Source organism: Podarcis gaigeae (assembly GCF_964106915.1).
Source record: "Podarcis gaigeae genome assembly, chromosome: 17".
Lineage (NCBI taxonomy): Eukaryota > Metazoa > Chordata > Lepidosauria > Squamata > Lacertidae > Podarcis > Podarcis gaigeae.
This window is the reverse complement of record NC_139694.1, coordinates 40,307,486-40,335,481: the sequence shown is the minus strand read 5'-3', so window position 1 is coordinate 40,335,481 and position 27,996 is coordinate 40,307,486. Positions and strand designations below refer to the sequence as shown.

Genomic DNA, 27,996 nt, shown 5'->3' with positions numbered 1-27,996 from the left:
AAACAACTTCTCTGACTCCTCCAACAAGATCTCAAGCACCTCATCTCCTTCTCCCTCTCCTGCTCTTTCTCTTCCTCTGTGCCCTTCACAACCCGCACCTGGAAGACTACTAAGCTGCAGGGGGGCTTCTGCCCATTTTTTCAGGTGACCCATTTGTGCTTGTGGCAATCCGAGCGGGGGTCCTGCATTTCCCCGCCCCACCTCCATCTGTGGCATCCATCACGCTGCCCACAATGGGAAATGGGATGCAGGAATGGGTGGACCATTCTGCTGATGCTATGGGGCCGGGTCTCTTCCTGAGGAGTTGAGGCGGGTGGGAAGAGAAACACGCAGCCTCTGGCCCCCGAGAACAGCAGGTCTCCAGCTTCTGCTGCTTTCTGTGCCGCCTCTGCTGCTTCCTCTTCCTTAGATACCAAGTTAGCAACGCTAAACCAATCCAGAGCCCCCCCGCCTTCTCCCCCCTCCGCTCTCTAGGCTTCTCTCTCCAGCTCAGCTTTGCTTTCTCAGCCATGAAGACCCAGAAACTGGGACATCTCTTGCTCGGCTCCTGCTTCCTCCACCTCCTCCTGCTGCTGCTGCTGCTGCTTCTTCTGGGGCTGGCAGGTAAGGGTCTCAGCCGATGCGCTCCTTTCCTTCAGTCGATGGCGATGGGCTTCTCGGGGAGCTGGTAACAAAGCAAGGGGGCTGGGAGGGGAGGCTCGCCTTTCCTCGCCACTAACGGAATCTGCTGAGATGGATGCAGCTGGATGAATTCGCCGGGGCTGTGCGAGGCTAGAAACAAGGAGGTCATTCTCCAACCCTGTCTGTGTGTGTGTGTGTGTGTGTGTGTGTGTGTGTGTGGGCGCGCGCGCGCGCAATTGCTGGGGACTTTACAGGCATCTCTCTCTAGATATCTTACAGGGACTCGGCACGTGCCTGTGACCAGACAGCTTGCGGGTCGTCCCCCCCCCCCCCCAATTTGTAAACCATCCTCTAATGCTGCATCCTGCATCCCCCCCCCCCCCCGGCCTTCATTGGGAAAGGATAAAACTCGTTCTTCTTGGCTTATAGTATAAAGTGAACCAGTGAGGAAAGCTTTTGTTTCAAGCTCTTTCAACTGATGGTTTAAGCACTGCATTTAACAAAATTTATATACTGCTTGATTGTAAGAAAACCTCCCGCTGGTTAAGAAAATTGTGTTCGTGCGTTCCCAGAGGTGCTTTGGGTTCTCTTCCAGGGGATGTCTGGGTAAAGGGTCCACTGGGATAATAGTCTGCCCTGAGGTTTTATCTCTGGCTTTTAGAATGGAGTTCTGAAGTTTAATTCTCACTCCACGGAGGATGGTTGTGGTACTCAGCAATGCGCGAGAGATACTCTGCATATGCTCAGGGCCAAAAAATTAATAATTCTTATTTCCCACACCACAGCATCAGAAACCAAGAAGTCTCAATTCAAGCGTCGGCAGAGTTGAAAGACAGGGTTCTAAAAGGGAGGGGCTGGAAGTCATGATTGTGGAGTTCTAGCTCCCTTGCCGTATCCTGTAGACTCAGGGACCCTTGCAACAATTTACTTCCCTCTTGTTGCATTCCCACAGCTAGAAGCAAAGGAGAACAGCAGGACTCCTCTCCCTTTGGCAGAACATGTTGACAGATGGCAGCTTTCCCACTATTAAAGGTGTAGAAACCCTCTCCTTCTGCACACAGGTGCTGCTTGTGGGCGTCCCCCTGGGGCACCTGGTTGGCCTCTGGAGAACAGGATGCTTTGGCTTGATTCAGCCCAAGGGCTCTTCTTATGCACCTGGTCATTGTATACACACACATACATCACACACCGCTGTGCATCTCTTTGACACAACTATACGTAACTGAACGGAATGCATATGCCTCCCCTGTAGTCTTCCTCCCTGCTCTCTGCTGCCATGCTTGTGGCAAAGGTTAGCTTGAAAGCACCCCTGGACAGAGATGGATCTAAATTATTGCTCTGTGTCTGTTACTGTTGTTGCTATTTTTTACCTGCCCTTCACCCTAAGGTCCCTGGGCATGTTACATCAATTTAAAATATGGTTTAAAACTCTTTTAAAATTTACAATTAAAAATTAGAATCACCCAAAATAAGATGGACCCTGAAAGCATCAAAGGCATTCACTGAAAACTGTAGACTCCACTGACTACTAGTCTGTTTCCGGGCGCATTTCAAACTGTCCTGGTTATGACCTAAAAAGCCTTATATGGCTGAGGTCCAAGCTATCTGAAAGACCCTCTTCCCTCATACGAACCTGCCTGGGCCCTGAGCTCTTTGTGGGAAGCCCTTCTCCTGGGCCCGCTCCCCTCACAGGCACGCTTGGTGGGGGGGGGGGGAAGAGCCTTCTCAGTGCTGGCTGCTCCTGGGCAATTTTGGAACTCCTTGGCTAGGGAGGCCAGAATGGTTTTCTCCTTCTTGTCCTTCTGGCAGGAGGTGAAGACGTTTTGGTAACTGACTGCTTTTAATGGAAGGGCTGGTGCTATGCTGTTTTTATTGTAATTATTTGTATGGTTTGAATAGTGTGTGTGCGTTCTATCAGTGTTTAACTGTTCTTTAATTGTTTTTTCTATGTTTTTAGCAGTTCTTATTTTTGTCCATGAGCCTTAAGTCCCATTAACGGAAAAGGCGGGGAATGGATGGATGGAATTCCTTCCTAACCACCCAGCATGTCTTCTTAGATACTTCTGCTCCTTTTGCTCCACCTGTGGAACCCCTCACTCCTCCACCAGAAAACCCCTTCCTTTCACTAACTCTCCCTGCCACTCCTCATCTTCTGCAGCTCTGGTGACCCTGAGTTAGATGTTGGAGGAGCAGCCTCTTGACCCTTCCCCAGATTCTCAGCAGCCACTTCATGTCACAGGGTGCAGAGTTGGGCCATTTAAAGCTGGTCCTAACAACATTCTTCCTTCCACACAATTATGAAGGCTGCAGATCTCCTTTGTATCTGCTCATCACTTTCCTTAACTCATGGACTCTCTAGTTCAGGGATGGAGAAACATTCTCCCCCCCCCCGTCCCTTCTGAAAGTGGGGGGCAATCTATTGGGGGCCACATAGCAATAAGTGTAGGGGGGATGGAGGAGAAGTGGGTGCTCTCTCTCTCCTGCTGCCACTTTCCACAGGATAATCTGATCTTTAATGCTGAATTGGAACAAACAGCAATTTGGTTTTTCAAGGAATTGTTTTCAGCAGTAAAGAGTGGGCTTCGCACCCAGACACCGGGCTTTAAAGCATGAACTTGTGCCTAGAAACATGCCACAAAAGGAAGTCTGGATGAGCCTTCAGTGATAAAGAGCGGGTTTTCCTGGGTGGAAGCAGTAGGAAAAGTGATGTGTCAATGAGTCCAGTGTTTACAAATATGCATGTATTGGGGGGAGAGTGCATTAAATTGAATCATAGTATTATAGAATATGTTGGTGAAAATATCATATAAAAATATTATAGTAGGAGGAATTGCTAGCAGCACTGTGTACATTAGTCAAAACTGCATAGAAAAATGTGTTTATTAGGAGACATTCACACTAAAATGCTGAAGAATTTTCATGAGGATTTTAAAACCATCACAAATTGCTGCAGAAATGTGGCAAACAAAATTTAAAATTGGAATACTGAGAGAACCCAAATCGGCAGATCTTTCCATTCCTGGATTTACTGTGAGCCTGAGAAATATCTATGTGGGACAAGAAGCTACAGTTAGAACTGAATACGGAACAACTGATTGGTTCAAAATTGAGAAAGGAGTACGACAAGGCGGTATATTGTCTCCCTGCTTATTTAACTTATATGCAGAATTCATTATGCGAAAGGCTGGGCTGGATGAATCCCTAGCCAGAATTAAGATTGCCGGAAGAAATATCAACAACCTCAGATATGCAGATGACACAACCTTGATGGCAGAAAGTGAGGAGGAATTAAAGAACCTTTTAATGAGGGTGAAAGAGGAGAGCGCAAAATATGGTCTGAAGCTCAAAATTAAAAAAAGGAAGATCATGGCCACTGGTCCCATCACCTCCTGACAAATAGAAGGGGAAGAAATGGAGGCAGTGAGAGATTTTACTTTCTTGGGCTCCATGATCACTGCAGATGGTGACAGCAGCCACAAAATTAAAAGACGCCTGCTTCTTCGGAGAAAAGCAATGACAAACCTAGACAGCATCTTAAAAAGCAGAGACATCACCTTACCAACAAAGGTCTATATAGTAGGGATGTATGGAAGTGAGAGCTGGACCATAAAGAAGGCTGATCACCGGAGAATGGGTGCTTTTGAATTATGGTGCTGGATGAGACTCTTGAGAGTCCCATGGACTGCAAGAAGATCAAACCTCTCCATTCTGAAGGAAATCAGCCCTGAGTGCTCACTGGAAGGACAGATTCTGAAGCTGAGACTCCAATATTTTGGCCACCTCATGAGAAGAGAAGACTCCCTGGAAAAGACCCTGATGTTGGGAAAGATGGAGGGCACAAGGAGAAGGGGACGACAGAGGACAAGATGGTTGGACAGTGTTCTCGAAGGTACCAGCATGAGTTTGACCAAAGAAGAAGAAGAAGAGTTTGGATTTGATATCCCGCCTTTCACTCCCTTTAAGGAGTCTCAAAGCGGCTAACATTCTCCTTTCCCTTCCTCCCCCACAACAAACACTCTGTGAGGTGAGTGGGGCTGAGAGACTTCACAGAGGTGTGACTGGCCCAAGGTCACCCAGCAGCTGCAGGTGGAGGAGCGGAGACACGAACCCGGTTCCCCAGATTATGTTACTGCCACTCTTAACCACTACACCACACTGGCTCCAGTGGAAGCAGTGGAAGACAGGAGTTCCTGGCATGTTCTGGTCCATGGAGTCATGAAGAGTCAGACATGACTAAACAACAACAACAACAAAGGGATGGAGAATTCAATTACCGTATATTTTGCTCTATAAGACTCACTTTTTCCCTCCTAAAAAGGGGAAATGTGTGTGCGTCTTATGGAGCGAATGCAGGCTGCGCAGCTATCCCAGAAGCCAGAACAGCAAGAGGGATTGCTGCTTTCGCTGCACAGCGATCCCTCTTGCTGTTCTGGCTTCTGAGATTCAGGATATATTTTTTCTTGTTTTCCTCCTCCAAAAACTAGGTGCGTCTTGTGGTCTGGTGCATCTTATAGAGCAAAAAATACGGTAAGTTTGCATTTAAAGGTGAATCTGCATAATTTTCACTTTCTAAAACAATGCACAAACTGAAACACAGCCATCCTTCAAAATCCACACCTCTCAGAATTTTGCAGTGCTGTTCTCTAGCTGAGTAATCTATACTAGGGCAAACACTAGGGCAAAGTGTGCATAAAGATGTATATATTAGTGGAAATAATGTATGAAAATGCATTTTAATTGGAACAATTGCTTTGCAAAACTGTGTTTATGAGATAAAATTACATACAAAGCTGTGTATATTAAGAGAAGCTAATTGATGAATTTTCTTGGGGACTTTAAACAAAATACTTTGCAAGCTGATGTGGAATGAGGAGAACTGAATTTAGGACTGGAAAGATGAGACACCTACAACAACCAATTAAACTGAGTGTGAAGCACAAGACCAGGGGTCAGAAAAGGGATTATTATTATTAATAATACTTGACCCATCTGGCTAGGTTGTCCCAGCCACTCTGGGTAGCTTCCAACTCATATAAAAACATAATAAAGCATCAAACATTAAAAACTTCCCGATACAGTGCTGCCTTCAAATGTCTTCTAAAAGTCAGATAGTTCCCCCCCCCCCTGACATCAGACGGGAGGGCTTTCCACAGAGCGGACACCACTACCAAGAAAGCCCTCTGCCTGGTTCTCACAGGGAGGGAACCGCCAGAAGATCCTTGGAGCTGGACCTTAGTGTCAGGGCTGATTGATGGGGGGTGGAGACGCTCCTTCAGGTATATAGGACCAAGGCCATGTAGGGTTTACAGGCTGGCACCAACATTTTGAATTGTGATCAGAAACATACTGGGAACCAGTGTACTTTAGGACCGGTGTTATATGGTCCTGGCAGCCGCTCCCAGTCAGTGGATTCCAGTGGAACACAGCAAATTCTGCAGTGTTCAATAGTTATACATAGTACAGTGGTACCTCGAGTTAAGAACTTAATTTGTTCTGGAGATCCGTTCTTAACTTGAAACTGTTCTTAACCTGAGGTACTACTTTAGCTAATGGGGCCTCCTGCTGCCACCACTGCACGATTTCTGTTCTCATCCTGAAGCAAAGTTCTTAACCCGAGGTACTATTTCTGGCTTAGCAGAGTCTGTAACCTGAAGCGTCTGTAACCTGAAGCATCTGTAACCCGAGGTACCACTGTACAAGCAAAATTTAGTATGAGCAAAGGAAAGCTTCCTAAGAGTTTCAACTTTCACTTAAGAATTACAAACGTCCAGTCAAGTGCTGGGGAACTTTCTGTCCATAGTCTACTTTTAAGACCACATTCTGCCTTAGGTAACATGCTGAAGAGCAGGCCCATGCAGAGCAGGGGCAGGCCAGGTACACTGGCACCCTCCAACTTTTCTCTGATTAAAATAGGGACACCCTATTCCATAACAACAACAACTACAACTTTATTATTTATATCCCATCTATCTTACTGGGTTTCCCCAGCCACTCTGGACAGCTTCCAACATATATAAACACATAATAAAACATTAAACATTAAAAAAACCTTCCCCATACAGGACTGCATTCAGATGTATAGTTACTTATCACCTTGGCTTGGGGATTGCATAACTCCACACCCTTGGATGAAAATAGGGAAGTCCTAAGGAAAAGCAGGAGATTTTGGGATCAAATCAGAAACCGGGATGATTTCTGTAAATCTGGGACTGTCACTTGAAAATAGGGGCACTTGGTGGGTCTGTACACTTACTCAGGCCTCAGAGGAGCATGAGGGGCCTTCCAGACTTACACTGTCATGCCAAAAATGCCCTGCACCTCCCAGTTGACTTGGGACTCAGACAGGCTCTGCATGGGCCTGCTGGGGAGTACAAGTTAGGTAGGGTTGCCACATCTTGGAGAGCAAAACAGAGCACAGTCCGAGCCCTGGCTCAGGTGGACAATGGCTGTGGCATGTAGAGCAGCCCAAGCCCCAAATGCAAGGAATATTAGATCCTCTCTGTTTTAGGACCCTGTCAATCTCTGTGTGACCTTCTTCTTTTTTGCCAACTCCCTGACAAAACACTTATGAGCATGTGCACTATTTCAGGAGCTGAACAGCACACTTTTGATGTGACCATTTGGCCGAAAAGCCCTGTGGTGGTGCATGGTGGGTCTCTCTGGCTGAACTGCAGTGCCAGCTGTCAGGAAACAGATGCCAGGGGAAGCTTGGAGACATCTCTGATCAAGGAGAAGAGAGACAATGGGACTGGCTGGGCAGCCTTCCAGCTTGTGAACATCACGGAGTGGGCACCCACTGCAGAGTGCTCCTTCAGCTGTTACGGAAAGCACAGATCTGTGCATGCAAGCATCACGGTTTATCGTAAGTAGCTATGAAGCAAAGGCTATTTTAAAAACAAAACAAAATGTGGTGTTTGCACCTTTTTCCTTTTCTCTAGGGAACTTGTAGTGGCTTGCTCCTATGCAGTCTCTGATCTAGGCAAATAAAAAATCCAAGCCAGTTTGGCCCCAGAGACTGAACAAGATGAACGGCGTCAGGCCATGCTAGTTTCCTTCCCAAGGGAGGATGGCATTGCAGTGGATGCCCCACAGCTTAAGATCCCTTCCTTTCTCAAATCCCAGCATGAGCAGCACCATTTGAAAGTTCTGAGGTGTATCGCCTCTTAGGAGCAAGGAGAGGTGCTCAAATGCACATTTCTTAATAGGCGTGAATATGCTTGCCTTTGACTCCAAAGGAGTTTTCTTGGGATCTGTTGGATGATCTCCTGATCGCTGTGGTGGCCCTTTGTTGTATGCATCATAAAAAACAGGACAAAGAGGGACAGAGATTTGCATAAAATTTGCATAAATGCATACATTTAAAAAGAATGACTGGAGCTTAAATAGAAATGTAATGCAGCTCACATCATGGAGAGTCTGTGGATAGTGGGCCAGTTCAGTGTCCTGTCTGTTGAGAGGCAACTTCAAGGTGCCTTCTGCTCTCCCTCCTTGGGCTTCTTCATCTTTAAGCTGGCCTTGGACTAGGCAGCCAGGCAAGCAGAGGACCTTCCCAATAATATTTGTAAGTCTTAATTAAAGGACTGTCCCCTGTAAAGTAGGGTGTTTGACCACCCTAGACTCTCCACCCTGACTGCCTGAATGGGCCTCATGCAGAGGGTCAACAGGGATGGATCCTGGTGACATAGTAGTGGAAGGTTAAGGATGGCATGTCAGGTGGCAGAACCTGGCTATGTCTAGTGGTTAAGGAGGAGCCTGAGTGTCATGGGAATGGCAAATAGCAAATATCATCAAGTAAAGCAGAAAACAGCCTAGCTCTGCTTTGTTTCTGTCCCTTCACCTTGAGTTCTTACTCTTCCTGGAGATTCTGCTGTTTATGGAGCAGTCATCCTGATTTGTTGCACAAAGATATTGGCTATTTATTGAGCACTCATTTTGATTTATTTATGGGTAGGTTATGAACAATTGTGCATTGAACAATTACCCCCTTTTTCTCATGCATTTCCCTATTGTGCCAAAAGCTCTGCAGCCCCCCACTGTGGTTAATTAACAATCAATTGCTCTGCCCAGGGAACTCTGGGAATTGTACCTCTTGGAGGGGGAGAGGGGTCTTCTAATAACTCTCAACAACCTTAACAAAGTACAATTCCCAGAATTCTTGGGGGGGGGGGTTAAAGTATTCATGAGTGTTTAAAGTAGCATCATAATGCTTTAAACGTATTGTGTGGATGTGGCCTACTTGCCAGATTTCAACAGCAGCAGCTGCCATTCATGTGTAATCCCTGTTGGGGAGGTGGAGGGTGATTAGCAAAACCAGTCCTCCTGGCAAACTGGGAATATCCCCTCACTCACCCAAGTTTAGGACATTCCACGCCTTCCCTAAAGAAAGTTTCTTTTTCTTTGAGAGAAATAAGTGGCTCATGTAAATGTAAACAAGCTTTAATAATAAACTGAGAGAAAACAAAACAACTTAATGAGAGAAACTAAATGCAACATGAGGCAAGTCTGAGGCAAGAAGCAAGGGGAGGCCAAGGGTCCCTCTGAAGGGAGCCCCCCTGGAAGGGAGGGGCGCATCCCGGAGCACAAGCCCCGCCCACCAGAAACCAAGCCTTCCACTGCTCAAATGAGGCAACAGTGTTTTTCTTACCATCCCATCCCAATGTGCTTCCACATATCATTCCAGAGATTCCAGAGCAGGTAGTGTTGGATCCATTGCCACTGATGGAGGTGGGTAAGGAATATAACTTGACATGCCGGGTTTTCAGCGTTGCCCCCGTCCAGAACCTCACTGTGACCTTGCATAAAGGGAAGGAGGAGCTGTATGTCAAGACCTTTGAGAACCACAGTGACAATGAAGCCAGTGATGTTGTGGTGACTCACACCATAGCTGCTCGGCAGGACGACCATGGGGAGGAAGTCACCTGCCATGCAGCCCTGGACCTGAGGCCAGAAGGGCCCTTCTTGGAGAAGGCGGCCTTCATCAAGGTCCTAAAGGTCTTTGGTGAGTTGCAAGCTTTTTATCGTTTGTATACTATTTCTTCTCCTCTTAAGAATGAAAATTAATTTTGGAATTTTCACTGAAAATTAATGACTTGAATCACTGTAAAAAGAGAAAGAAAATAGCTCAGAATCTGAAGAATGAACTGGCAGGAGCTGTGTGTTTTTTACAAGAGACTGTCACACATTAAGCACACATACACTTCTATATAAGTGGAATGAAAACTGGAAAAGTGTATTTAAAATTTGTGTGTCCAGCATCATGAGGACATGAGAATATAAGAATATAAGAAGTTGCCTTAGGCAGAGTCCAGTCATTGGTCCATCTGCCTCAGTACTGTTGTCTTCCCTTTAGCCTGGTATGCACATGAACAGTCAGCCAGCGCCCAACCTAGCTTACTGGGAATGAGCCAGTGTGCTGCTGGTGCAGAGTGTTCAAACTATGCCTGCCCTCCTCCCTCTTTGCTGCACTGAGAGGACGCACACCAGAGCATTGGCTTAGCATAACATGGGAACCAGCTTTCCTTGGTTTCTCTCCCTCTGAAAAGGCCATGTGAATAAACGATGCAAGACCAAATCAGAGGTCAGAGAGGCACAGTGAGGTCGCAGCAGAACTGGGGAAAAGAAAGTAGGGGGGAAAGAGAAACAGGCAGAGGAAGGTGCAAACACGTTGCCAGTGCAATGGGGGTTTCCCTCCATGCCTCTGTCGCCTGCTCTGTCACCAGGGCAACTGGCTGGTTGTACGTAAGCTTGCTGACTTGCACTCCTTGTTGGGCTGGAAAGCGTGTCTTCAGCTGGCTGAGTGGTGGCAAGCAGCTGGTCCCAACACAGAACCACCCTTCTTCGTTAAGCATTTGGGATTCCTTTTGCTTTCACTTATTAGTACTGTTATAGATTTGAGGGAGCCCCCCCCAAACCCTAGAAATTAATAATCATAGGATTTTGATAGCGTATTGAAGGGAAGATTGGAGGCCAGAGGAAAAACAGGCTAAGCTTCCTTTCCAAGTTAGGGTCTCACCTGGGATAGAGGCATTAACATGACAAAAGGTGTTGATGGCCCACCTGAGAGGAATCTTGGGCCTGGGCAGATAGAGGTTGCCATGGTGACAGGGTGTGTGTTTGAGGTGGCAGAGGAATAGATAGTCTTTTGAGCAAGGTGTGGTGGGAAGAAGAAAGGGAGAACAAAGGGGGAGATCCATCTTGGGCAGGCTAGCTGAAGGCAGGCTGGGAGAGATGCCTTGCACTCCAGTCCTGCTCTGCTGAGTCTAGCAGCCCCTCTTAAGATGACCATGCTGTAAGAACTGGACTCCCTCCACACAGACTGAAGGTGTAAATATGTGAATGAATAATATTTCTTAAAGCTACAACAGTCTCTTCCGCATCTTCAGTTCTCCAAAGGAGCACAAGCCCAGGGGGAGCACCTGGAGCCCACCTGGAGTCTTGCTACTGCTCAGCAGAGAGTCGGGGAGGTGCCCAACTTCTGAAACAGTACCTTGAAATGAAACAGAAGGAATCAATAGCCCCCATCCAGAGGCTCTTTCCCCCATTTTTGTTTCCCAGCCTTTCATGAACCTCTTTGATCATATTAGCAAATAAATATTTCAGGAAACTTCAGGGCACTTAATGCAGTCCAACCAGTTTACATAAAGCTATTTTCTGATGCTGAAAGTGGCCACAAGAAGCTAGACCACTTCAGAATGCCTGCTCCCTTCCTTGGGTCCTACAGCTTTTCAGTCACTTCCTCTGCGCGAATACAATTAGCTACAGGATGCTGGATTTGAGAGGCTCTTGATGTGAGCCAGTTTAGCAAGGACCTCATTCTCAGAACAAAAAACATAGCTTGCATTTTTTCCCCCCTGAGTAACTACCAATTTCCAGTTCTGTTTTCAGGAAAGGCATTCTACTGCCGGTGGGCATGCAGGAAATATGCAATTATTATAATCCTGTTAGTGGAAGTCTATTAATAACTCTGTGACAAAGACACTGCCTGTTCCCCTCAATCTTTCTTTCTTTTTTGGTCTCTGAGCTTGGTGCTTTAATGAAGCTGCGAGGGATGTTTGACTCACAGCCTTTGTTCAAGTACCCTGAGACAAGCTGCCCCCAACCTCACCTGAGCAAATGGAACATACTGCAAATGCATTAGGAGAGTTCAGTGATGAAAGGGGAAAATGCAGGCAGCTTTTCTTGAGTGTGTTGTAAATAAAAATTGCCCTTTTCCCTTATGGGTTATCCAAGAGCCCGTATAGAGTCCTTACATAGGTTCCCTATTGATAGGAGAAAATAACAGAGGCCAACCAGAGAATACTAAGAAGCAAAGCAGCTAGTAAGCTTGATCTTTATTGATCTGTTGCAACAGGGTGCTCCCCTCACACGCAGGAAAGGAGGAGGACCCAGAAAAATGGTGTGCAAGGCCTTATAAAGACTATTAAAATTGCCACCCTGTAGATCAAGACCACCTCCAGAAACATCATACATACATCACAGAAGGGGTGTAACCTAAGACCACCCCTCAGATACATCACACCTACATCACAGAAAAGGCGGTCCAAAATAGAAATTTTAATATTGTTATTCTCCTGTTTTTGTTTATCTCCTGTCTGGCAGGTTACTTGAATGGATTTCCTGGGTAGCCTGGCCAGTCTTTTGTAATGATAAATACTTAGTTCCTGGGCCAGGTCACAGGCTCACACCCTATTCAGATCTTAAATGTGTCCTTAAGACAGGATTTGTGAGGAAAGAGACAGTGGGGAGGCTTTTTCCAGTTTGACCTTGCAGAGAAAACATTTGCTCAGTTTAGGAATCAAAATGGGTCCAGGTTGGTCTTCCTGTGCTGATCTATGTATGTGTGGTTATGAACATTACCATATATCTAAGACCTCAAAATTCCTATCACAAGTGGTTAGCAGTTCACAAACACATAGAAGACATGGTAAATTGGTAAACATCATTTATTTGCTGGGTTTATTTTTCACTTTTTTAAAGAGCTCAAGGCAATTTTAAGAAATAAATATGCCATGTAATTAAAAACACACCAGATTCTTACAAAAATATCATTTGGGAAGAACAGCTAAAGCAGCAGTAAGATCAAACTATGACTGCATTATTTTCTTAATTTTAAAGCATCCACAAGCTGCTCCAATTCTAGATGCACATAGTTATGCATGATGGGTTGCACCAGAACACATTCTATCCCAGACAGACCTATTCTTCATACTTACTTATTTTCAACTGGCAGATGATTTTGCAGTTCCCACGGTTCCCATTACCATTCAAGTTTTCCTAGTTATTCATTTCTCATTTAGAGGAGGCAGCAAAAAAGACTTTCTGGATCTGGACCCTTGAGGTCTAAACAAACCAGGCGTCATGATAAATATGTGGTTGGCTGTTCCCAAAAGGAGCTGTCCAGGCCTCTCTGCCTGGCTTTCAGACCCCGCCCCAGGCCACACCCTTTAGCACCTCTACATCGAACCCTCCTCGTGCCTCTTGGTCTTGCTGGAACTTGCACTGTGATGACATCTTTTGCTTGCCTCACAGGAGGATGGAAAGATGTGGGTGTAGAAGCCTTGGAGTTCTGTGTGGCTGGAAATGCAGCCTCTTGCATTGTCCCATGCATTGGTCCGCCCACTTTTGCCTCTGGCTTCGCCCACTGCTGGCATGATGTGTGCCCGGGAACATAAGGAAATATGTCCCATGGGATAAAAAGGCTTCCTTGCTCCTGATTTAGAAAAATGGACCTTGTTTTTTGTTTGGCAGCCAATGATATGAAATGAAGCTGGGAAACGTGGAAGGTTCATGGCATTGTAAATTGGAGGAGGTGAAGGCACGTGAAAGCTGGTTTTGGTGGACACCACACATTTAACCACCCCGTCTAGTTTCCCCCTAAGGGCATCTTCATTTTAGAGCAGCTTTATGCCCACAGACTTCTCAGATAATGGCTGGCATTTGACATTTTGACGTACCGGTAGCTTCCAGTTGGCACTAGACAGCCAGAGAGCTCAAAACAAACACTCCCGCTCACCAGCATCTAGCTGGAAACCAGAGGGAGCATTTTTGAGTAGTTATACAAATAACAATCTTCTTCATGGTAACTGCAGGTTTCCCTGAGCCTTCCTTGAAGATCCTTCCATCTCAGACTCTTGTGAATGATTCTGTGACCATTATATGCAATTCTTCTGATACTCAGCCACCCGGCATTTCTCTTCAAATCAAAATTGCTTCTGGAAGGACCCTGGTGTCTGGCAACCAGCTCTCTCTGCAGTCCACCCTTATAGCTGAGAAGGAAGATAATGAGAGGGAATTTATATGTGAAGCAGAATGGGGGATTGGTGGTGAGACCATCCTGAAGCAGACGTCTGCCAATCTTACTGTCTTCTGTGAGTATAGAACTTCCCTTCCAATAATGTTTGGTTTTGCTCTTTTTACGGTAAAAACATAATATATATACTGTATATGAGATGCAGCAGCAGATCCATACAGCTGTGTCTTTTAAGCAGCAATGCTCTGTTTTCAAACTGCAAGGTCAGAGGTCACATGTGTGAATGCCTGCCCCACATCTCCAGAAAACTTGAACAGGAGGCATAAGGGGTCTATGAGGTGGGAGACGTAGGGGTAGAGATCCACCTGGTGAGCTAGAGAAAAACGTGGTTGCACCTTTTTCCATATTTGCTGAATATGGAGGAAAGCAGGGCTTGACCAGCTTTCTACCTCCACAACCAGAAGAACCAGGCCTGTGTACTCCTTCCCAAACTTGCCTAGCCTGAGGCATTTTGCCACCTCTGGCACCTGCCCTGTGTCACCTGAAAGGTGAATCCCACAGCATCTTCTGAGATACCACAGGTGGTCTTATGACAGCCCTTTCCTATTGTTTTCTGCTTCACTGCTGCCACTTGAATGGCTTATGCAGCCAGACCTCAGAAACAGATTGGGGCGGTGTACACACCCACCCACAAAGAATCCGGGAACCACAGTTTACCCCTCACAGAGCTACAATTCCCAGCATTCTTCATAAACTCCAGTTCCTTTAGGAGGAGGGAGATATGCTTTAAATGAATGGGGTGTACACAGCCACAGTTTGCTGAGGCAATGTATGTGGTGCACTTAAGTGGGCACTTAAACATAGGTCTTTGGGGGGTGGAAAATGTGCTTTATAATTATGGTGTGTAATGTGTTGATCTCTTAAGAATTTCGACTTTTTAAATTCATTAATCTGCTCTGACTACTGTTTGATATTGATATCAAGTTCTTTCATCTTTTGGCAACTATCTGTAAACAAACTATAAAGACCAATAAAATGGCAAAAGTAGTTTCTTTCCAAAATAGGTTTTATCTTGAACCATTGCAAATGCAATAACAAAGAGTCCACTTGTGAGGCAGCTTGTGACAATAAAATTCTGAAACCAGAGTCAGCCCAGGATTTTTTGATACCTGAAGCCAGAAACATAACAGGCAAGGCCGGCTCAGACACAAGGCAGAGTGGGGCAACTACCTTGGGTTGCTCCCCCTTTTATGACAACCAGCTGCCTAAGGCAGTCACCTGATCTACCTCATGCAAGGCCCAGCTTTTCTTAAAACATTCTCACATACACTTGCCTGTACCAATGAGGCTTAAGTAACCACCTGCCCAACACCACCCAAATGTTCCAGACCAATATTCTCCAACATTAAACCTCCCCCCCCCTTTATTTCTTACCCAAAGAGAGAAGAGCATCAACCAATGTGTGTGTTCCCTCTGCACATTGCAGATGTGCCGGAAATGGATGAGTCCACTTGTCCCAGCAACCATACGTGGGTAGAGGGGACACACCAAACCCTCCACTGCCTGGCTGAGGGGAACCCCAAGCCAACTGTGGCTTGCTCCAAAGAAGGTGTGGCTCACAACATGGAAAAAGAGGAACGGGTTAACCGGACCCAAACCGGCGTCTATAACTGCACTGCCACTAATGAGCTCGGCTCCATCACCAGAACAGTCACCATCAACGTGGAATGTAAGTGAAATTTCTGTGTTGTGATCTATGTGAGGCAAGCAAGAATGGGGTCCAAGCTAGCCACCCTGGGACAATGGCTCTGAATTTAGCATCACGTATGTCAGGTGGATCAGCCTACTGGATCTTGATCTCAAGCAGGAGCTCACAGTGTGGCAGCACCTTGGAGAGACCTCAGTGAGCAACCTGCTCAAACGAAAGCTCAAGCTTGGCAGAAGCCTTGTGCACACCCTGCTTCCTTGGCTCCAGCCCCTCCTGCCCAAGGAGCCTGGCTTCTGAAGTGGCAGCTTGCTTGCCTGCCAGTGAGTGCTTCTCTGCTTCTTGCCTTGCCTGTTCCTTTGACCACTGGGCAGGAGCTATGGAGTGGGAGGTAGTTGGCTGCTCAGGCTTCGGACGGACGGACGGACGGACCATCTACTACTGGGGGGGGGGGCTTTTCAGCCCTAGGGTTACATCCCATTCTAGGCAAGCCAGTGCTGGATGAGACCAGAAGCAAAAGTGTACTGAATGGTGAACACCATTTTTACCTTTGTCTAGTATGCCGGTTTCCACGCACATTCTCATGCCCCTCTCAGTCCTCCACCCAAGCAAGCAAGAAGCATGAGCAGGGCTCAAGTATATTCTGGGTTGGGGGGGGGAGTATACATTTTGGCCAGGCTAAACACTCCAGGAAGTTGACCTGGGGAGAAGAGAAAGAGAGCTGGGTGGAGAGGCCTGCAGGGCTGCATTTGGCCCCTGGCCCTGGTCTCTTAAAGTCCTGGTCCAGGATCTGCAGGTCCAAAGCTGCCAGGCTCAGGTTCCTCAGCTGGCAGTGTGGTAGACACAGACTTGATCAACTCATCCTCCTCCTTGGCCTTGGCTGTCACCTGAGGCCACATCCTTAATTATAAGACAATGGGTTCATTTGGGCTGCTTTTTGGTGTAAGACAAGTTATTCCTGCCCAGCTTTCAGTAGATGTACTGTCCATCTTCTCTCTGTTGCAGACGGGCCTCAGCTGAGTGAGTCTGACTGCCCAAGTAACCAAACTTGGGTTGAAGGCAGCCAACTGGATTTCATTTGCCAAGCTCATGGGGTCCCAGTTCCAGATGTTTCCTGCATGAAAGATGGTAAAGTGTACAATTCCAACAAATTGCAGAACATCACACAAAGCCATGCTGGTGTTTATCACTGCAACGCTACCAATGCACATGGATCAAGCAGCAAGATGGTTACAAGCAGAGTTGAGTGTAAGTGCAACTTGCAACTTGCATGCATGATGTGTGCAGCTGATGCTGAAGAATCCAAGCAGAAGCAGCAACTAGGCATGTGCAGATGATCCATACTTTAATCCCACAGGTTTTAACAGAATGTAAGAATAGACAACTGACCATAAAATTTGTCTAGCTTTATAGTGGCAAAAGGTGATCAAGTTCCTACCAGAAATGTAAGAAGTATAAGGTAAAGGTAAAGGTACCCCTGCCCGTACGGGCCAGTCTTGACAGACTCTGGGGTTGTGCGCCCATCTCACTCAAGAGGCCAGGGGCCAGCGCTGTCCGGAGACACTTCCAGGTCACGTGGCCAGCGTGACAAAGCTGCATCTGGCGAGCCAGAGCCGCACACGGAAACGCTGTTTACCTTCCCGCTGGTAAGCGGTCCCTATTTATCTACTTGCACCCGGAGGTGCTTTTGAACTGCTAGGTTGGCAGGGGCTGGGACCGAGCAGCGGGAGCGCACCCCGCCGCAGGGATTCGAACTGCCGACCTTTCGATCGGCAAGTCCTAGGCGCTGAGGCTTTAACCCACAGCGCCACCTGCGTCCCACCTGTATAGAAGGGTATATTTTTTGCTCTGTTGAGGCCCATATGTCTTCAGCGGGAATTGTCAAGCAGTTCCTCTGGCTGCCGCAACTGTGAGCCACTAGCAGGGTTGTGTTATCCTACCGTAATTACCACTGTAAAATCAGATTCTATTTTTCTCCCTGTCTTCTAGATGGGCCTGAGATGAATGATTTGAGTTGCCCCCATAGCTGGATCTGGACATCAGGGACAGAGCAAATGTTCATCTGCTCTGCTGGGGGAGACCCAGAGCCAACCATTGAGTGCATTAAGGATGGTGTGACGTACAGCCCTGGGCATCTCCAGAGTGTCACCAGAGACTATGCCGGCACCTACCTCTGCACAGCCACAAATGTGCATGGCTCCAGCACCAGAGCTGTCAGCATTCAAGTGGAGTGTAAGTGAGCCCTGACCTTCTGTCAAATGGGGGGGGGGGGCATGCTGGTAGGTTTTTGAGTGGCTGCTTTCAGGACCCAGCCAAACAAAGTTGCATCGTTCTGTGTTTTTTCCCCCATGAGTGCTTCTTGCTTTAGCTGATTTCTGGCTCTTGGTGCAAGCAGCTTCTGACTGCTGTTTAAATACCTTTGTCCTTCCTCCATTTGGCTTCTTTTTGCCCTCACAGTCCTCGCTGACCCACAGACTGGCTTAGTCCTGCTGTTAATGGCATACCTGACATGATGAGATTGTGGGCTCTTTGGAACAAAGTTCTACTAAATGACAGTGTGGCAAAAGGCTGACTAGCAGTAGGAAAAAACACAAATGCTTAGAAATAGGAGAATTTGGGTGTGAGTGGGTGTGTAATTTATTTCATTGCTTTGAATATAATTTCTTTAAAGTGAATATTGAAACTGAAGCCTGTTCATCAGAACAGCCCTAAATCTTTTTTCAGCTGGCTTATGATTAGTTTCTACCATTGTCCCTCTTTAAAGCCTAAAACTGTGGAGTAGCAATAGGCAGGAAGTTTGTGGCCTCCTGGGGCAAAGGGTTGAGGCACACTGGCAAGGCAGAGGCCTGTTTTGGTTTCAGCTCCATGGCATGGAGGGGAGATCCTCAGGCCTGGGTGCTAAAGGCAGCCCACTCTATGTGGCTCTTGGGAAATCTCCCCTGACCACACCTCCAGCAGCTTGGCTTCACCATCTGTTCTGAATTTGCCTCCTTAATGGGTGGGTGTTTCTTATGCAACATGTTTATAGCTTTTGCCCACCTGGTGGTTTTTCAAGTTCACTAACTCCAGAAAGAACTGCTTCCACAGCTGCCACAAAAATCTGTCTAGGAATTATTGCAAAATGTCACTGTCTCTCTTAACATTTCAGATAAACCAGAAATGGATGAATCTAGCTGTCCAAGTAACTGGATCTTGGTGGAGGGGGCGCTGCCCTCCTTTATCTGTAAAGCTGAGGGGATTCCGCCTCCAGAGGTTACATGCACCAAAGATGGCATGACATACTACCTTAGCCAAGGACAAGGGATCCCACTCTACAATGGAACCTTCTGGTGCAATGCCACAAACCGGCTTGGAACAGTGGCTAAGGCAGTTGTGGTTACAGTGGAAAGTGAGTGTTGGTTGTGGTCTCTGGAGAAGCAACACATCAAGCCAGTCACCCCCTCACCCTCACCTGGCCCTAGTCCTTGGTTAAGCTGGGTGGCATCCTGTTCCACTAGGAGTCTATACTTCCCTCCTGCCACCTACTTCAGGTGGGTTGATCTTCCCTTTTTGCAAGGTGAGGAGGAAGAAGAAGAATACTGTAGTCTGGGAGGTTTCCCAGGTTTTGAGCCACTTTGAGGGGAATTTGTTTGCTTGCATATGTATTATACAGTATATTTCAACCTTCTGCATCCAAATCTCTCTGTTCCTAAGCGATACACTTTAGCTTTGACCCTAAGCCAAGCGTCCAAGAGTGGCATCCAAAATGTCTGGTGCAGAAATCCTTACCAGAAAAAACTTGTCCTTGTAGCCATTGGCGTGCTCTGGTCCAGGGGGTCACAAAGAGTCGGACACGACTAAACAACTAAACACCAACATGGTAGCCAATGTGGTGCCCTCCAGTTTTTAACTACAACTCCCATCTTCCTTCAAGATTGGCCGTGGTTTCAGGGGCTGATGGGATCTGTAATCCATGATATCTGGAGGGCACCATCTGAAATGTCAAGGATGAGCTAATATTAGCTAATAATTTATCACAAAATTTTTGGAAACCTAAACTGAAAGATTACAAAATAGCCAACTGAAATGGCAACAATGCAAAATCTGTTTTGAAACCAAGCCGCCTCATTGCAGAGCATTAATTTAGGCATAGTTTGGTGGATAATGTACCCTGCTTATGTCAAGAGGAGTTTCTTGTTATATCAATGTGTTTCAGCCAAACCTAAAATGGATGAGTCCAGCTGCCCAAGCAACCAGACCTGGCTTGAGGGGACTTTGCATTCGCTGGCCTGTGAAGCCAATGGGACTCCCACCCCGCTGGTCATTTGTGCCAAGGAGGGAGGCATTGAGGAGTTCTACAGAGAACGGAATGTCAGCAGGAATGACTCTGGCATCTACCAATGCAAGGCCACCAATGGCCATGGAACTGAGAGATGGTTGGTGAATGTGCAAGTGGAATGTGAGTAGGTGAAGGAATTTGTTTCACTAATTTTTTTTAATGTGAACATACCTAATTCACACTTTCTGCAACAGTACACAAAGTGAAACCCAGCTATCCTACAAAAGACACATGTATCCAAATTTTGTGATGCAGTTCTCCAATCAATTCTCCAATTATACAAAGATGTGGAAACTATGCATAAAAATGCATATATTAATGAAGATAACATATGAATGCATTTATTAGAGAACACTGCATATGTGCAGAATATGTGCATATGAAGCCAAGTAGCATACAGTCATGTGTACGAGGATAAAATTGCACTAAATTGCTGAAGAATTTTCATGAGGACTTAAAAAATGCAAATTGACACAGAAATGTGGAGCTCAGCTTAAGATAAGACTGGAAAAAGTAGAAACTGAGAGAAGCAAAAATTGAAAGGTGAGTCATCAGTCTAAACCAAGGCTGGACCAAAGTCCTGGCCCAGTTTCCCAAAAATATTACAGTGGTACCTCAGGATGCGAACAGGATTCATTCCGGAGCCCCGTTCGCATCCAGAAGCAAACATAACTAGCAACGGCACATCTGCGCATGCGCACGTTGTTTTTCACCACTTCTGCGCATATGCGTGACGTCATTTTGAGCGTCTGCACATGCACGAGCGGCAAAACCCGGAAGTAACATGCTCCGTTACTTCCGGGTTGCTGTGAAGCGCAACTCGAATCCGCTCAACATGAAGCATATTCAACCCAAGGTATGACTGTATTCAATTTTCCAAGTGTCCAATTTTCTGTTGCTTTCTTTGGTGGGTGGTATTTCTCCAAAATTTTCAGAAGGCATTGCTGCTGGAACACCACACTGCAATGCAACATTGCATTCCAGGTGGACTAAACCACAAGTTATTCATTTCCCCTCCCTCTGAGTTTTCCACTGATACCTCTCCAGGCTGGGAAAGTGCTTCAGATGGAAAAGTTAGGGTGATCAATTGAGTTACACCTGGTAACTCTTCAACTGAGCTTGCTAGCAGCACCCAAATATCACAGTGATGAAGAGCAAAGAAAGGTAGCCTCTTCTTGGGTTTGCTGGCTGACCTGAAGCCTCCTTCTCTTCTGTTTCCAGACAGGCCTGTTATCTCCATTCTGGCTGTCAGTGGTACCTTACCCATCAGAAGGGGAGAAAACTTTACCATCACCTGCCAGGCGGATGGGTATCCAGCTGCCAGCTACTCCTGGAAGGTGCCTCAGGCCTCCAACCTCAACTACGGTGGCAACAACAGCACAGTGACTGTTGCCAGCGCAGATGGACAGAACAGTGGTGTGTATGAGTGCACAGCTAGCAACAAGCATGGGCAGCAGCACAGCCAGCTGGAGATCAAGGTGGAAGGTGAGGCCACATAGCAGAAAGGATTTGGAATACCATGTGCCCTTTTGGTTGCATCTTGAGTGCTAGAAGTCAGAGCTAGACAACCCACCCCACCTGAGTGCTGGCAAAGGAGCAGTCAGTCAAGACCATGTGAGCAGCAGGTGCAAGCGCTTCACAGGTGTGTGTCCTGGAAGCTGAAATCTATGCCGGGGAAGAAAACGAGGCTGTCAGTATTTTACAGCAGGCATAGAAATGCATACTGGAAATTTAGGATTGCACTATTAAAGTGGATTAAAGCACAACAAATTCACTTTTTAAAAGTGATGGATGGCAGCTAACAGATTGAAGATAGATCCCAACAAGACAGAGGGTGGGCAGGTGTGGGGGACTCCCTGGTCCTGAATGGAGTAACTGTGCCTCTAAAGGAGCAGGTGCGCAGCCTGGGAGTCATTCTGGACTCAGCTGTCCATGGACGCGCAGGTTAATTCTGTGTCCAGGGCAGCTCCATCTGGTATGCAGGATGAGACCCTACCTGCCTGTGCACTGTCTCACCAGAGGGTACATGCCCTGGTTATCTCCCACTTGGACTACTGCAATGTGGTCTACGTGGAGCTATCTTTGAAACTACAACTAATCCAGAATGCGGCAGCTAGACTAGTAACTGGGAGCAGCCACTGGGACCATATCACACTGAAAGACCTACACTGGTTCCCAGTACATTTATGAGCACAATTCAAAGTGTTGGTCCTGACCTTTAAAGCCCTAAATGGCCGTGTATACCTGAAGGAGCGTTTCCACCACCATCGTTAAGCCCAGGCACTGGGATGCAGCACTTCCGGCAGTTCCCTCACAGAGGTAAAACTACAGGGAACCAGGCAGAAGGCCTTCTTGGTAGTGACACCCACCCTGTGGAACACCCTCCCATCAGATGTCAAGGAGATGGATAACTATATAACCTTTAGAAGATATCTGAAGGCAGCCCTGTATAGGGAAGCTTTTTAAGGTTTCATGTTTTATTATGTTTTTATATATGTTGGAAGCTGCCCAGAGTGGCCGGGGCAGCACAGTCCGATAAGCGGGGTACAAACAATAAATTATTATTATTATTAAAGCAAGCAAACAAACAAACAAACAAACTCTTTGTAGTTAGAAAAGTGATGGGAAAATGCACTGAAAAGTGTGGGGAGAGCAAGTGATGGATGAGTATACACACCATGCAAGCAAATCTGGATGGATGTTCATTGTTATATAACCTCCCCAGAAACAAATCAGAATGAATGCTCAGCAAAGACCAGACATCACCTAACCTCTGTGTAAGCTTTGTGCAGAGCAAATCAGAATGAATGCTCAATAGGTTGTATGGAGAAGCCTACAATGTTACATTGGGGGTACAATCTCCTGCCTCGCTTCTTAGAAAAATGAACTGCAGCCACCAGAAGCTGAAAATATGTGGGAGTGTAGTACCCTGCTTGTGGTTAACGCTTAGCTGGAATGAAATATTCAACGCAGCAAGAGAGAAATTAAAATAATAATTTATTTGTCAGACAAATAAATGAGAGACACAGTGGTATATGATTACCAAAGCTCTGCCCACTCCAGCCCTGATGGTCAGCACTTATATTTCCTCAGCCCAGCCCCCTTGCTCCTCCTTTGGCTGCCTCTGTCCAATCAGCCTGGTTGAAATTCCTATTGGCTGTTTGCTAGAACCAATCATAAAAGATACACCCATTTCCTATTACCTTTTATGGGAGACAAAGAGCTATATTTCCTTCTATCCATAAATGGCAGACAAGTACAGTGGTGCCTCGCTAGACGAAAAGAATTCGTTCCGCGATTCTCTTCGTCTAGCGGTTTTTTCGTCTTGCGAAGCAAGCCCATTGACAGCTTAGTGGATTAGCGCTACAGCTGTCAAGCGGCTTCCAGCGATCAGCTGTTAAGTGGCTTATCAGCGGAACAGCTGATAAGCAGCTTAGCGGCTTAAGAAAAGGGCGGAAAAAGCGGAAAAAAACCTGCGGGGGGATGCAAGAATTTTTTCGTCTTGCGAAGCAACCCCATAGGGAAATTCGTTTTGCGAAGCGCCTCCAAAACGGAAAATCCTTTCATCTAGCGGGTTTTTTGTCTTGCGAGGCGTTCGTCTTGCGGGGCACCACTGTAGCCATATATCTTACATTTGCCTCAACAAGGCACCTTAATTATCAGATCATCTTTGCCCTATTGCCCTATTCACTCCAAAACAGATGGCTAAAACAGATGGCTCATGGTTTTAAACAGATCTTGGGTTCACATTCTCACACACCATCAATGAAATAAGAATCTAACATAAGAATCTAACATTTCTTATTTTCTAAATCCTTTGCATAATTACATTTAAGCCAATATATTTCATACATAACATATATAGATTTTTAGAAGCAAAGGCCTTTTCAAAGTAAAAAGGAACTTAGTAAAAACACTTTCCAAAAGCAATCCCTTAAATTTACACCCCCTTTCAAGCCAGCTGCTGTTTCTATTAGCTCTTGCCCTTTAATCTTAGGAAAATGTGGCTAAAGCCTAATGGGAGGCACATGGTATTATTTTCTGTTAAACAATAAATCCTACTATTTACCAACTCTTAATTAGTGCTTTTGCAGCTTGATTGTATTCTGTAATATATGGGGTCAGTGTAACCTTTTTGCTCCCAGCCTATAATTCCCTTTTACAACTTTGAAAATTTTGGCTCCTGCTATAAATCAGGGGGGCCCTTGCCCAGGAGAATAAACATCTGCCAAAGTCATTAGCCAGCTGGTCTTCTGCCTGGGATAAAAACACACAAGCATCTGAAAAAATATTTTTAAAGCTTATTTTAAATACAGGCCTTGATCAGATGCCTCAGGAGAGGAATGGCAGGATGGTGAAGAATGGGAGTTCATTTTATCCTTTTTCTTTCTGTTTTTCTGTTCAAAATCACATGCACCCCCAGCTGTTTTTCCATTTGCAGGAGAACAGATACAGAGAGCCATTCTTCCCACCCTGCCTTCAAGTTGAAAAACAGCAGGAGGAAAGGCTGAGTCAATGGGGAAACACCTGGAGGAGAAAATGTTCCTTTTGTTTGTTTTTTAAATTAATATTTATTAAAGTTTCAAAAGAATTACAAAAAGAAAAAAAAGAAAAACAGAAAATACAAAATACAGAAAAAATAAAAACAAATAAAAAGAAATCCATCTTTCCATGTCTTGTCTTTCATTTACTTGTTTCCTTGACCTCCTCACACCTCCCTTTTTTGTATTCTAGTTCAATTGATTATTTCAGCAAATCCTTTCCATTCTTGTTTTTATCTTACTAATTTATCTTAATATATTGTAACTTTACATTCTAACCTGTTAACAATCCATTCTTCCTTAACCCTATATATCATTACTGCAAAAGCCACATTATATCATTCCAACATCCTTTTAGCATTCCTTAATTTTACAGTGTTTCTGTAGATAGTCTTTAAATTTCTTCCAATCTTCTTCTACTGACTCTTCTCCCTAGTCTCGGATTCTGCCAGTCATTTCCGCCGAAAACGTTCCTTTTGTAAGGCAACGCACTGTTAGGAATATCCTGTTAAGAATACTCTGCTTCCTCCTTTGCAGATCATTGGCTTTACATTATTGCTGTCATAGCAATTGCTGCTGCCACCATGTTGGTCCTGGGAGGAATGGCTGGGGTCATTTACTACCTCAAATCCACAGCCTGTAAAAAAGGAGAGTACAATGTCCGTGATGCAGAGAATTCCACTGAAGCTACTTGCCTAAACCGTGAGAGGACCTGTGATGGTGACATCTATGGTATACAGCTCACCAGAACCTGAACAAGTCTCTGGACAGATACCTCAGGCCTTGCCTGCTGAGACACAGCCAGAGAGGGATCGGTAGAAGACCCCTTTCCTGTACAACCACCAGACGTCTGTCACCATCTCTGTCTCTGAAGGAAAGGGATTATACAGCGCTGAACAGCCCATTGAGAGAGACACCATTGAGGGTTGTCAGGGTGGAGAGCCAGTTTTTGTGCCCCATGGTTAGGGTGCCAGCCAGACATTTTGCATGGCACTCTCCTACATGGGTTTATCCATCTTCCTCCTCCCAGATTCTCTGTTGCTCCTGCTGCTGGAAGTATGGAACTGCATTGTCTCTTCAAAATGGTCAATGGTCACTGCCATTCTGATTTGTAGTCTGTTTATACATACTTCAAATGATTTAAGCATTATTCTGCTTCACTCTGGGAGGTTGCAGTTGACTGGGCCTTGCTAAATGGGAAATGGCAGCTTTGGATCACACATTCTTGCATGCGGAGCAGGACTTCATCGTTTCTACGACAAGATGAAGAGCGCCATTTTTTAAAAAAAGAAAGAAAGAAACATACAGTGGTACCTCGGGTTAAGTACTTCGTTCTGGAGGTCTGTTCTTAAGCTGAAACTGTTCTTAACCTGAAGCACCACTTAAACTAATGGGGGCCTCCTGCTGCTGCCGCGCCGCCGGAGCACGATTTCTGTTCTCATCCTGAAGCAAAGTTCTTAACCCGAGGTACTATTTCTGGGTTAGTGGAGTCTGTAACCTGAAGCGTATGTAACCTGAAGCATATGTAACCTGAGGTACCACAATACTCTGAAGGTGAGGAACCTGAAAGGACATTGAACAAATGCACTTATAAATCATTGGTTACCCAGAGACTGAGTCAAACTAGATTAAAATACCATGAAAATGTGCTTAATCTGGATTAACATTGTTCCATTGTATCGTAACCATCATGCTATTTTAATTATACTAAAGTAAAATCCATTATTTTCTGAAAAACAATATGAGGAAATCCAGCCGAATCAAATGATTCCCATTTAAATCCATGCCTTTCATTAAGATAGTTTAATTGATCGGCATATGTAGATTCAAAAGCTGAACCTTTCCCCACCAACTGGACCTAAGTATGATGAAATATAATAAAATCATAGCATTGTAGAGTTGGATGGGACCCTGGGGGTCATCTGGTCCACCCCCTGCAGTGCAGGATTCTCAGCTAAAGCCTCCATGACGGATGGCCATCCCACCGCTGCTTAGAAACCTCCAAGGAAGGAGAGTCTCCCACCTTGAGGGAGCCACATGGCACTGCTGAAATTTGAAAGACCCCCAAGGAAGCCCACTTTGAGCTCCCCAGAAGAAAGGTAAGAGATGCTTATAGCTGAGTTTCTGTTGAGAATTCTGCCTAGAAGTTTGAAAAGGAGACCTTCCTCAGGGTGCTTCCATTTAAAGATCAAACTATGCATGATGGCAGGTGCCATGGCTATAGGGGTGTTCTTGTTTATATTTGGATTATGTATTTTGTGCTTTTATATTGTGATTTTATTCTGTGAACCGCCCTGAGACCTCCGGGGATAGGGCAGTATACAAATTTAATAAATAAATCAATGCTTTTTTAGTCACACATCTGCTATACTTACTGCCTCCCTGCTTGCTCAGTCAGGTGCCTTTCCCAATGGTAACATACATACATACATACATTTTACTCCGCCCATTTGGCTGGGTTTTCCCAGCTGCTCTGGGTGGCTTTCAACAAAACATTTAATACTTCAAACATTAAAAACTTCCCTAAAGATGTCTTCTAAAAGTCGGATAGTTGTTTATTTCCTTCCACAGGGTGGGCACCACTACCAAGAAAGCCCTCTGCCTGGTTCCCTGTAACCTCACTTCTCACAGTGAGGGAACCGAAAGAAGGCCCTCAGTGCTGGACCTCAGTGTCTGGGTTGAACGATGGGGGTGGAGATGCTCCTTCAGGTATACTGGACCAAGGCCATTTAGGACTTTAAAGGTCAGCACCAACACTTTGATTTGTGCTCCGAAATGTACTGGGAGCCAATGTAGGTCTTTCAGGACTGGTGTTATATGGTCTTGGCAGCCGCTCCCAGTCACCAGTCTGGCTGCCTCATTCTGCATTAGTTGCAGTTTCTGGGTCACTTTCAAAGGTAGCCCCCCATAGAGCTCATTGCAGTAGTCCAAGCAGGAGATAACTAGAGCCTGTACCACTCTGCCGAGACAGTCTGTGGGCAGGTAGGGTCTCAGCCTGTGTACCAGATGGAGCTGGTAGACAGCTGCCCTGGACACAGAAATGACTCCCAGGCTGCGCACCTGGACCTTCAGGGACACAGTTACCCCATTCAGACCAGGGAGTCCCCCACACCCACCTGCACCCTGTCCCCCCAAAACAGTACTTCTGTCTTGTCAGGATTCAACCTCAATCTGTTAGCCACCATCCATCCTCCAACCGCCTCCAGACACTCACAAAGGACCTTCACCGCCTTGACTGGTTCTGATTTAAAAGAGAGGTAGAGCTGGGTATCATCTGCATATTGATGAACACCCAGCCCAAACCCCCTCATGATCTCTCCCAGCGGCTTCATATAGATTATTAAAAAGCATGGGGGAGAGGACGGAACCCTGAGGCACCCCACAAGTCAGAGCCCAGGGGTCTGAACACTCATCCCCCAACACAACTTTCTGTATAACAGTGCCCCCAGCTCCCACTCCTCTAGACGGTCCAGAATGATGTTAAGGCCGCTGAGAGATCCAGCAGAACTAGGAAACAGCTCTCACCTTTGTCTCTAACACGTCGGAGATTATCGACCAGCAC

General features: G+C 46.0%; 2 protein-coding genes across 2 annotated transcripts in view; both read left to right on the top strand.

Moving 5' to 3' along the window:
* Nucleotides 1-27,996, top strand: part of LOC310834974 (intercellular adhesion molecule 2-like) — a 105,323-nt gene that overhangs the window by 28,145 nt on the left and 49,182 nt on the right. The window lies entirely within an intron of this gene.
* On the top strand, nucleotides 8-26,793 carry ICAM5 (intercellular adhesion molecule 5). The gene is made up of 13 exons (XM_083718733.1): nucleotides 8-144; nucleotides 508-603; nucleotides 7,211-7,483; nucleotides 9,302-9,619; nucleotides 13,710-13,988; nucleotides 15,357-15,599; nucleotides 16,581-16,823; nucleotides 17,565-17,807; nucleotides 18,724-18,963; nucleotides 19,771-20,013; nucleotides 21,115-21,378; nucleotides 24,972-26,359; nucleotides 26,534-26,793. The coding sequence occupies exons 2-12, from the start codon at nucleotides 510-512 to the stop codon at nucleotides 25,187-25,189; spliced, it is 2,658 nt and encodes an 885-aa protein (XP_083574859.1). The 5' UTR covers nucleotides 8-144; nucleotides 508-509; the 3' UTR covers nucleotides 25,190-26,359; nucleotides 26,534-26,793.

Bases quoted from the DNA above. Each gene is read 5' to 3' on its own strand.
- ICAM5 (XM_083718733.1), top strand. From the start codon at position 510: ATGAAGACCCAGAAACTGGGACATCTCTTGCTCGGCTCCTGCTTCCTC. The intron at 18,964-19,770 runs GTGAGTGTTGGT...AATGTGTTTCAG, and splicing joins AGTTGTGGTTACAGTGGAAA to CCAAACCTAAAATGGATGAG. The intron at 21,379-24,971 runs GTGAGGCCACAT...CCTCCTTTGCAG, and splicing joins GCTGGAGATCAAGGTGGAAG to ATCATTGGCTTTACATTATT.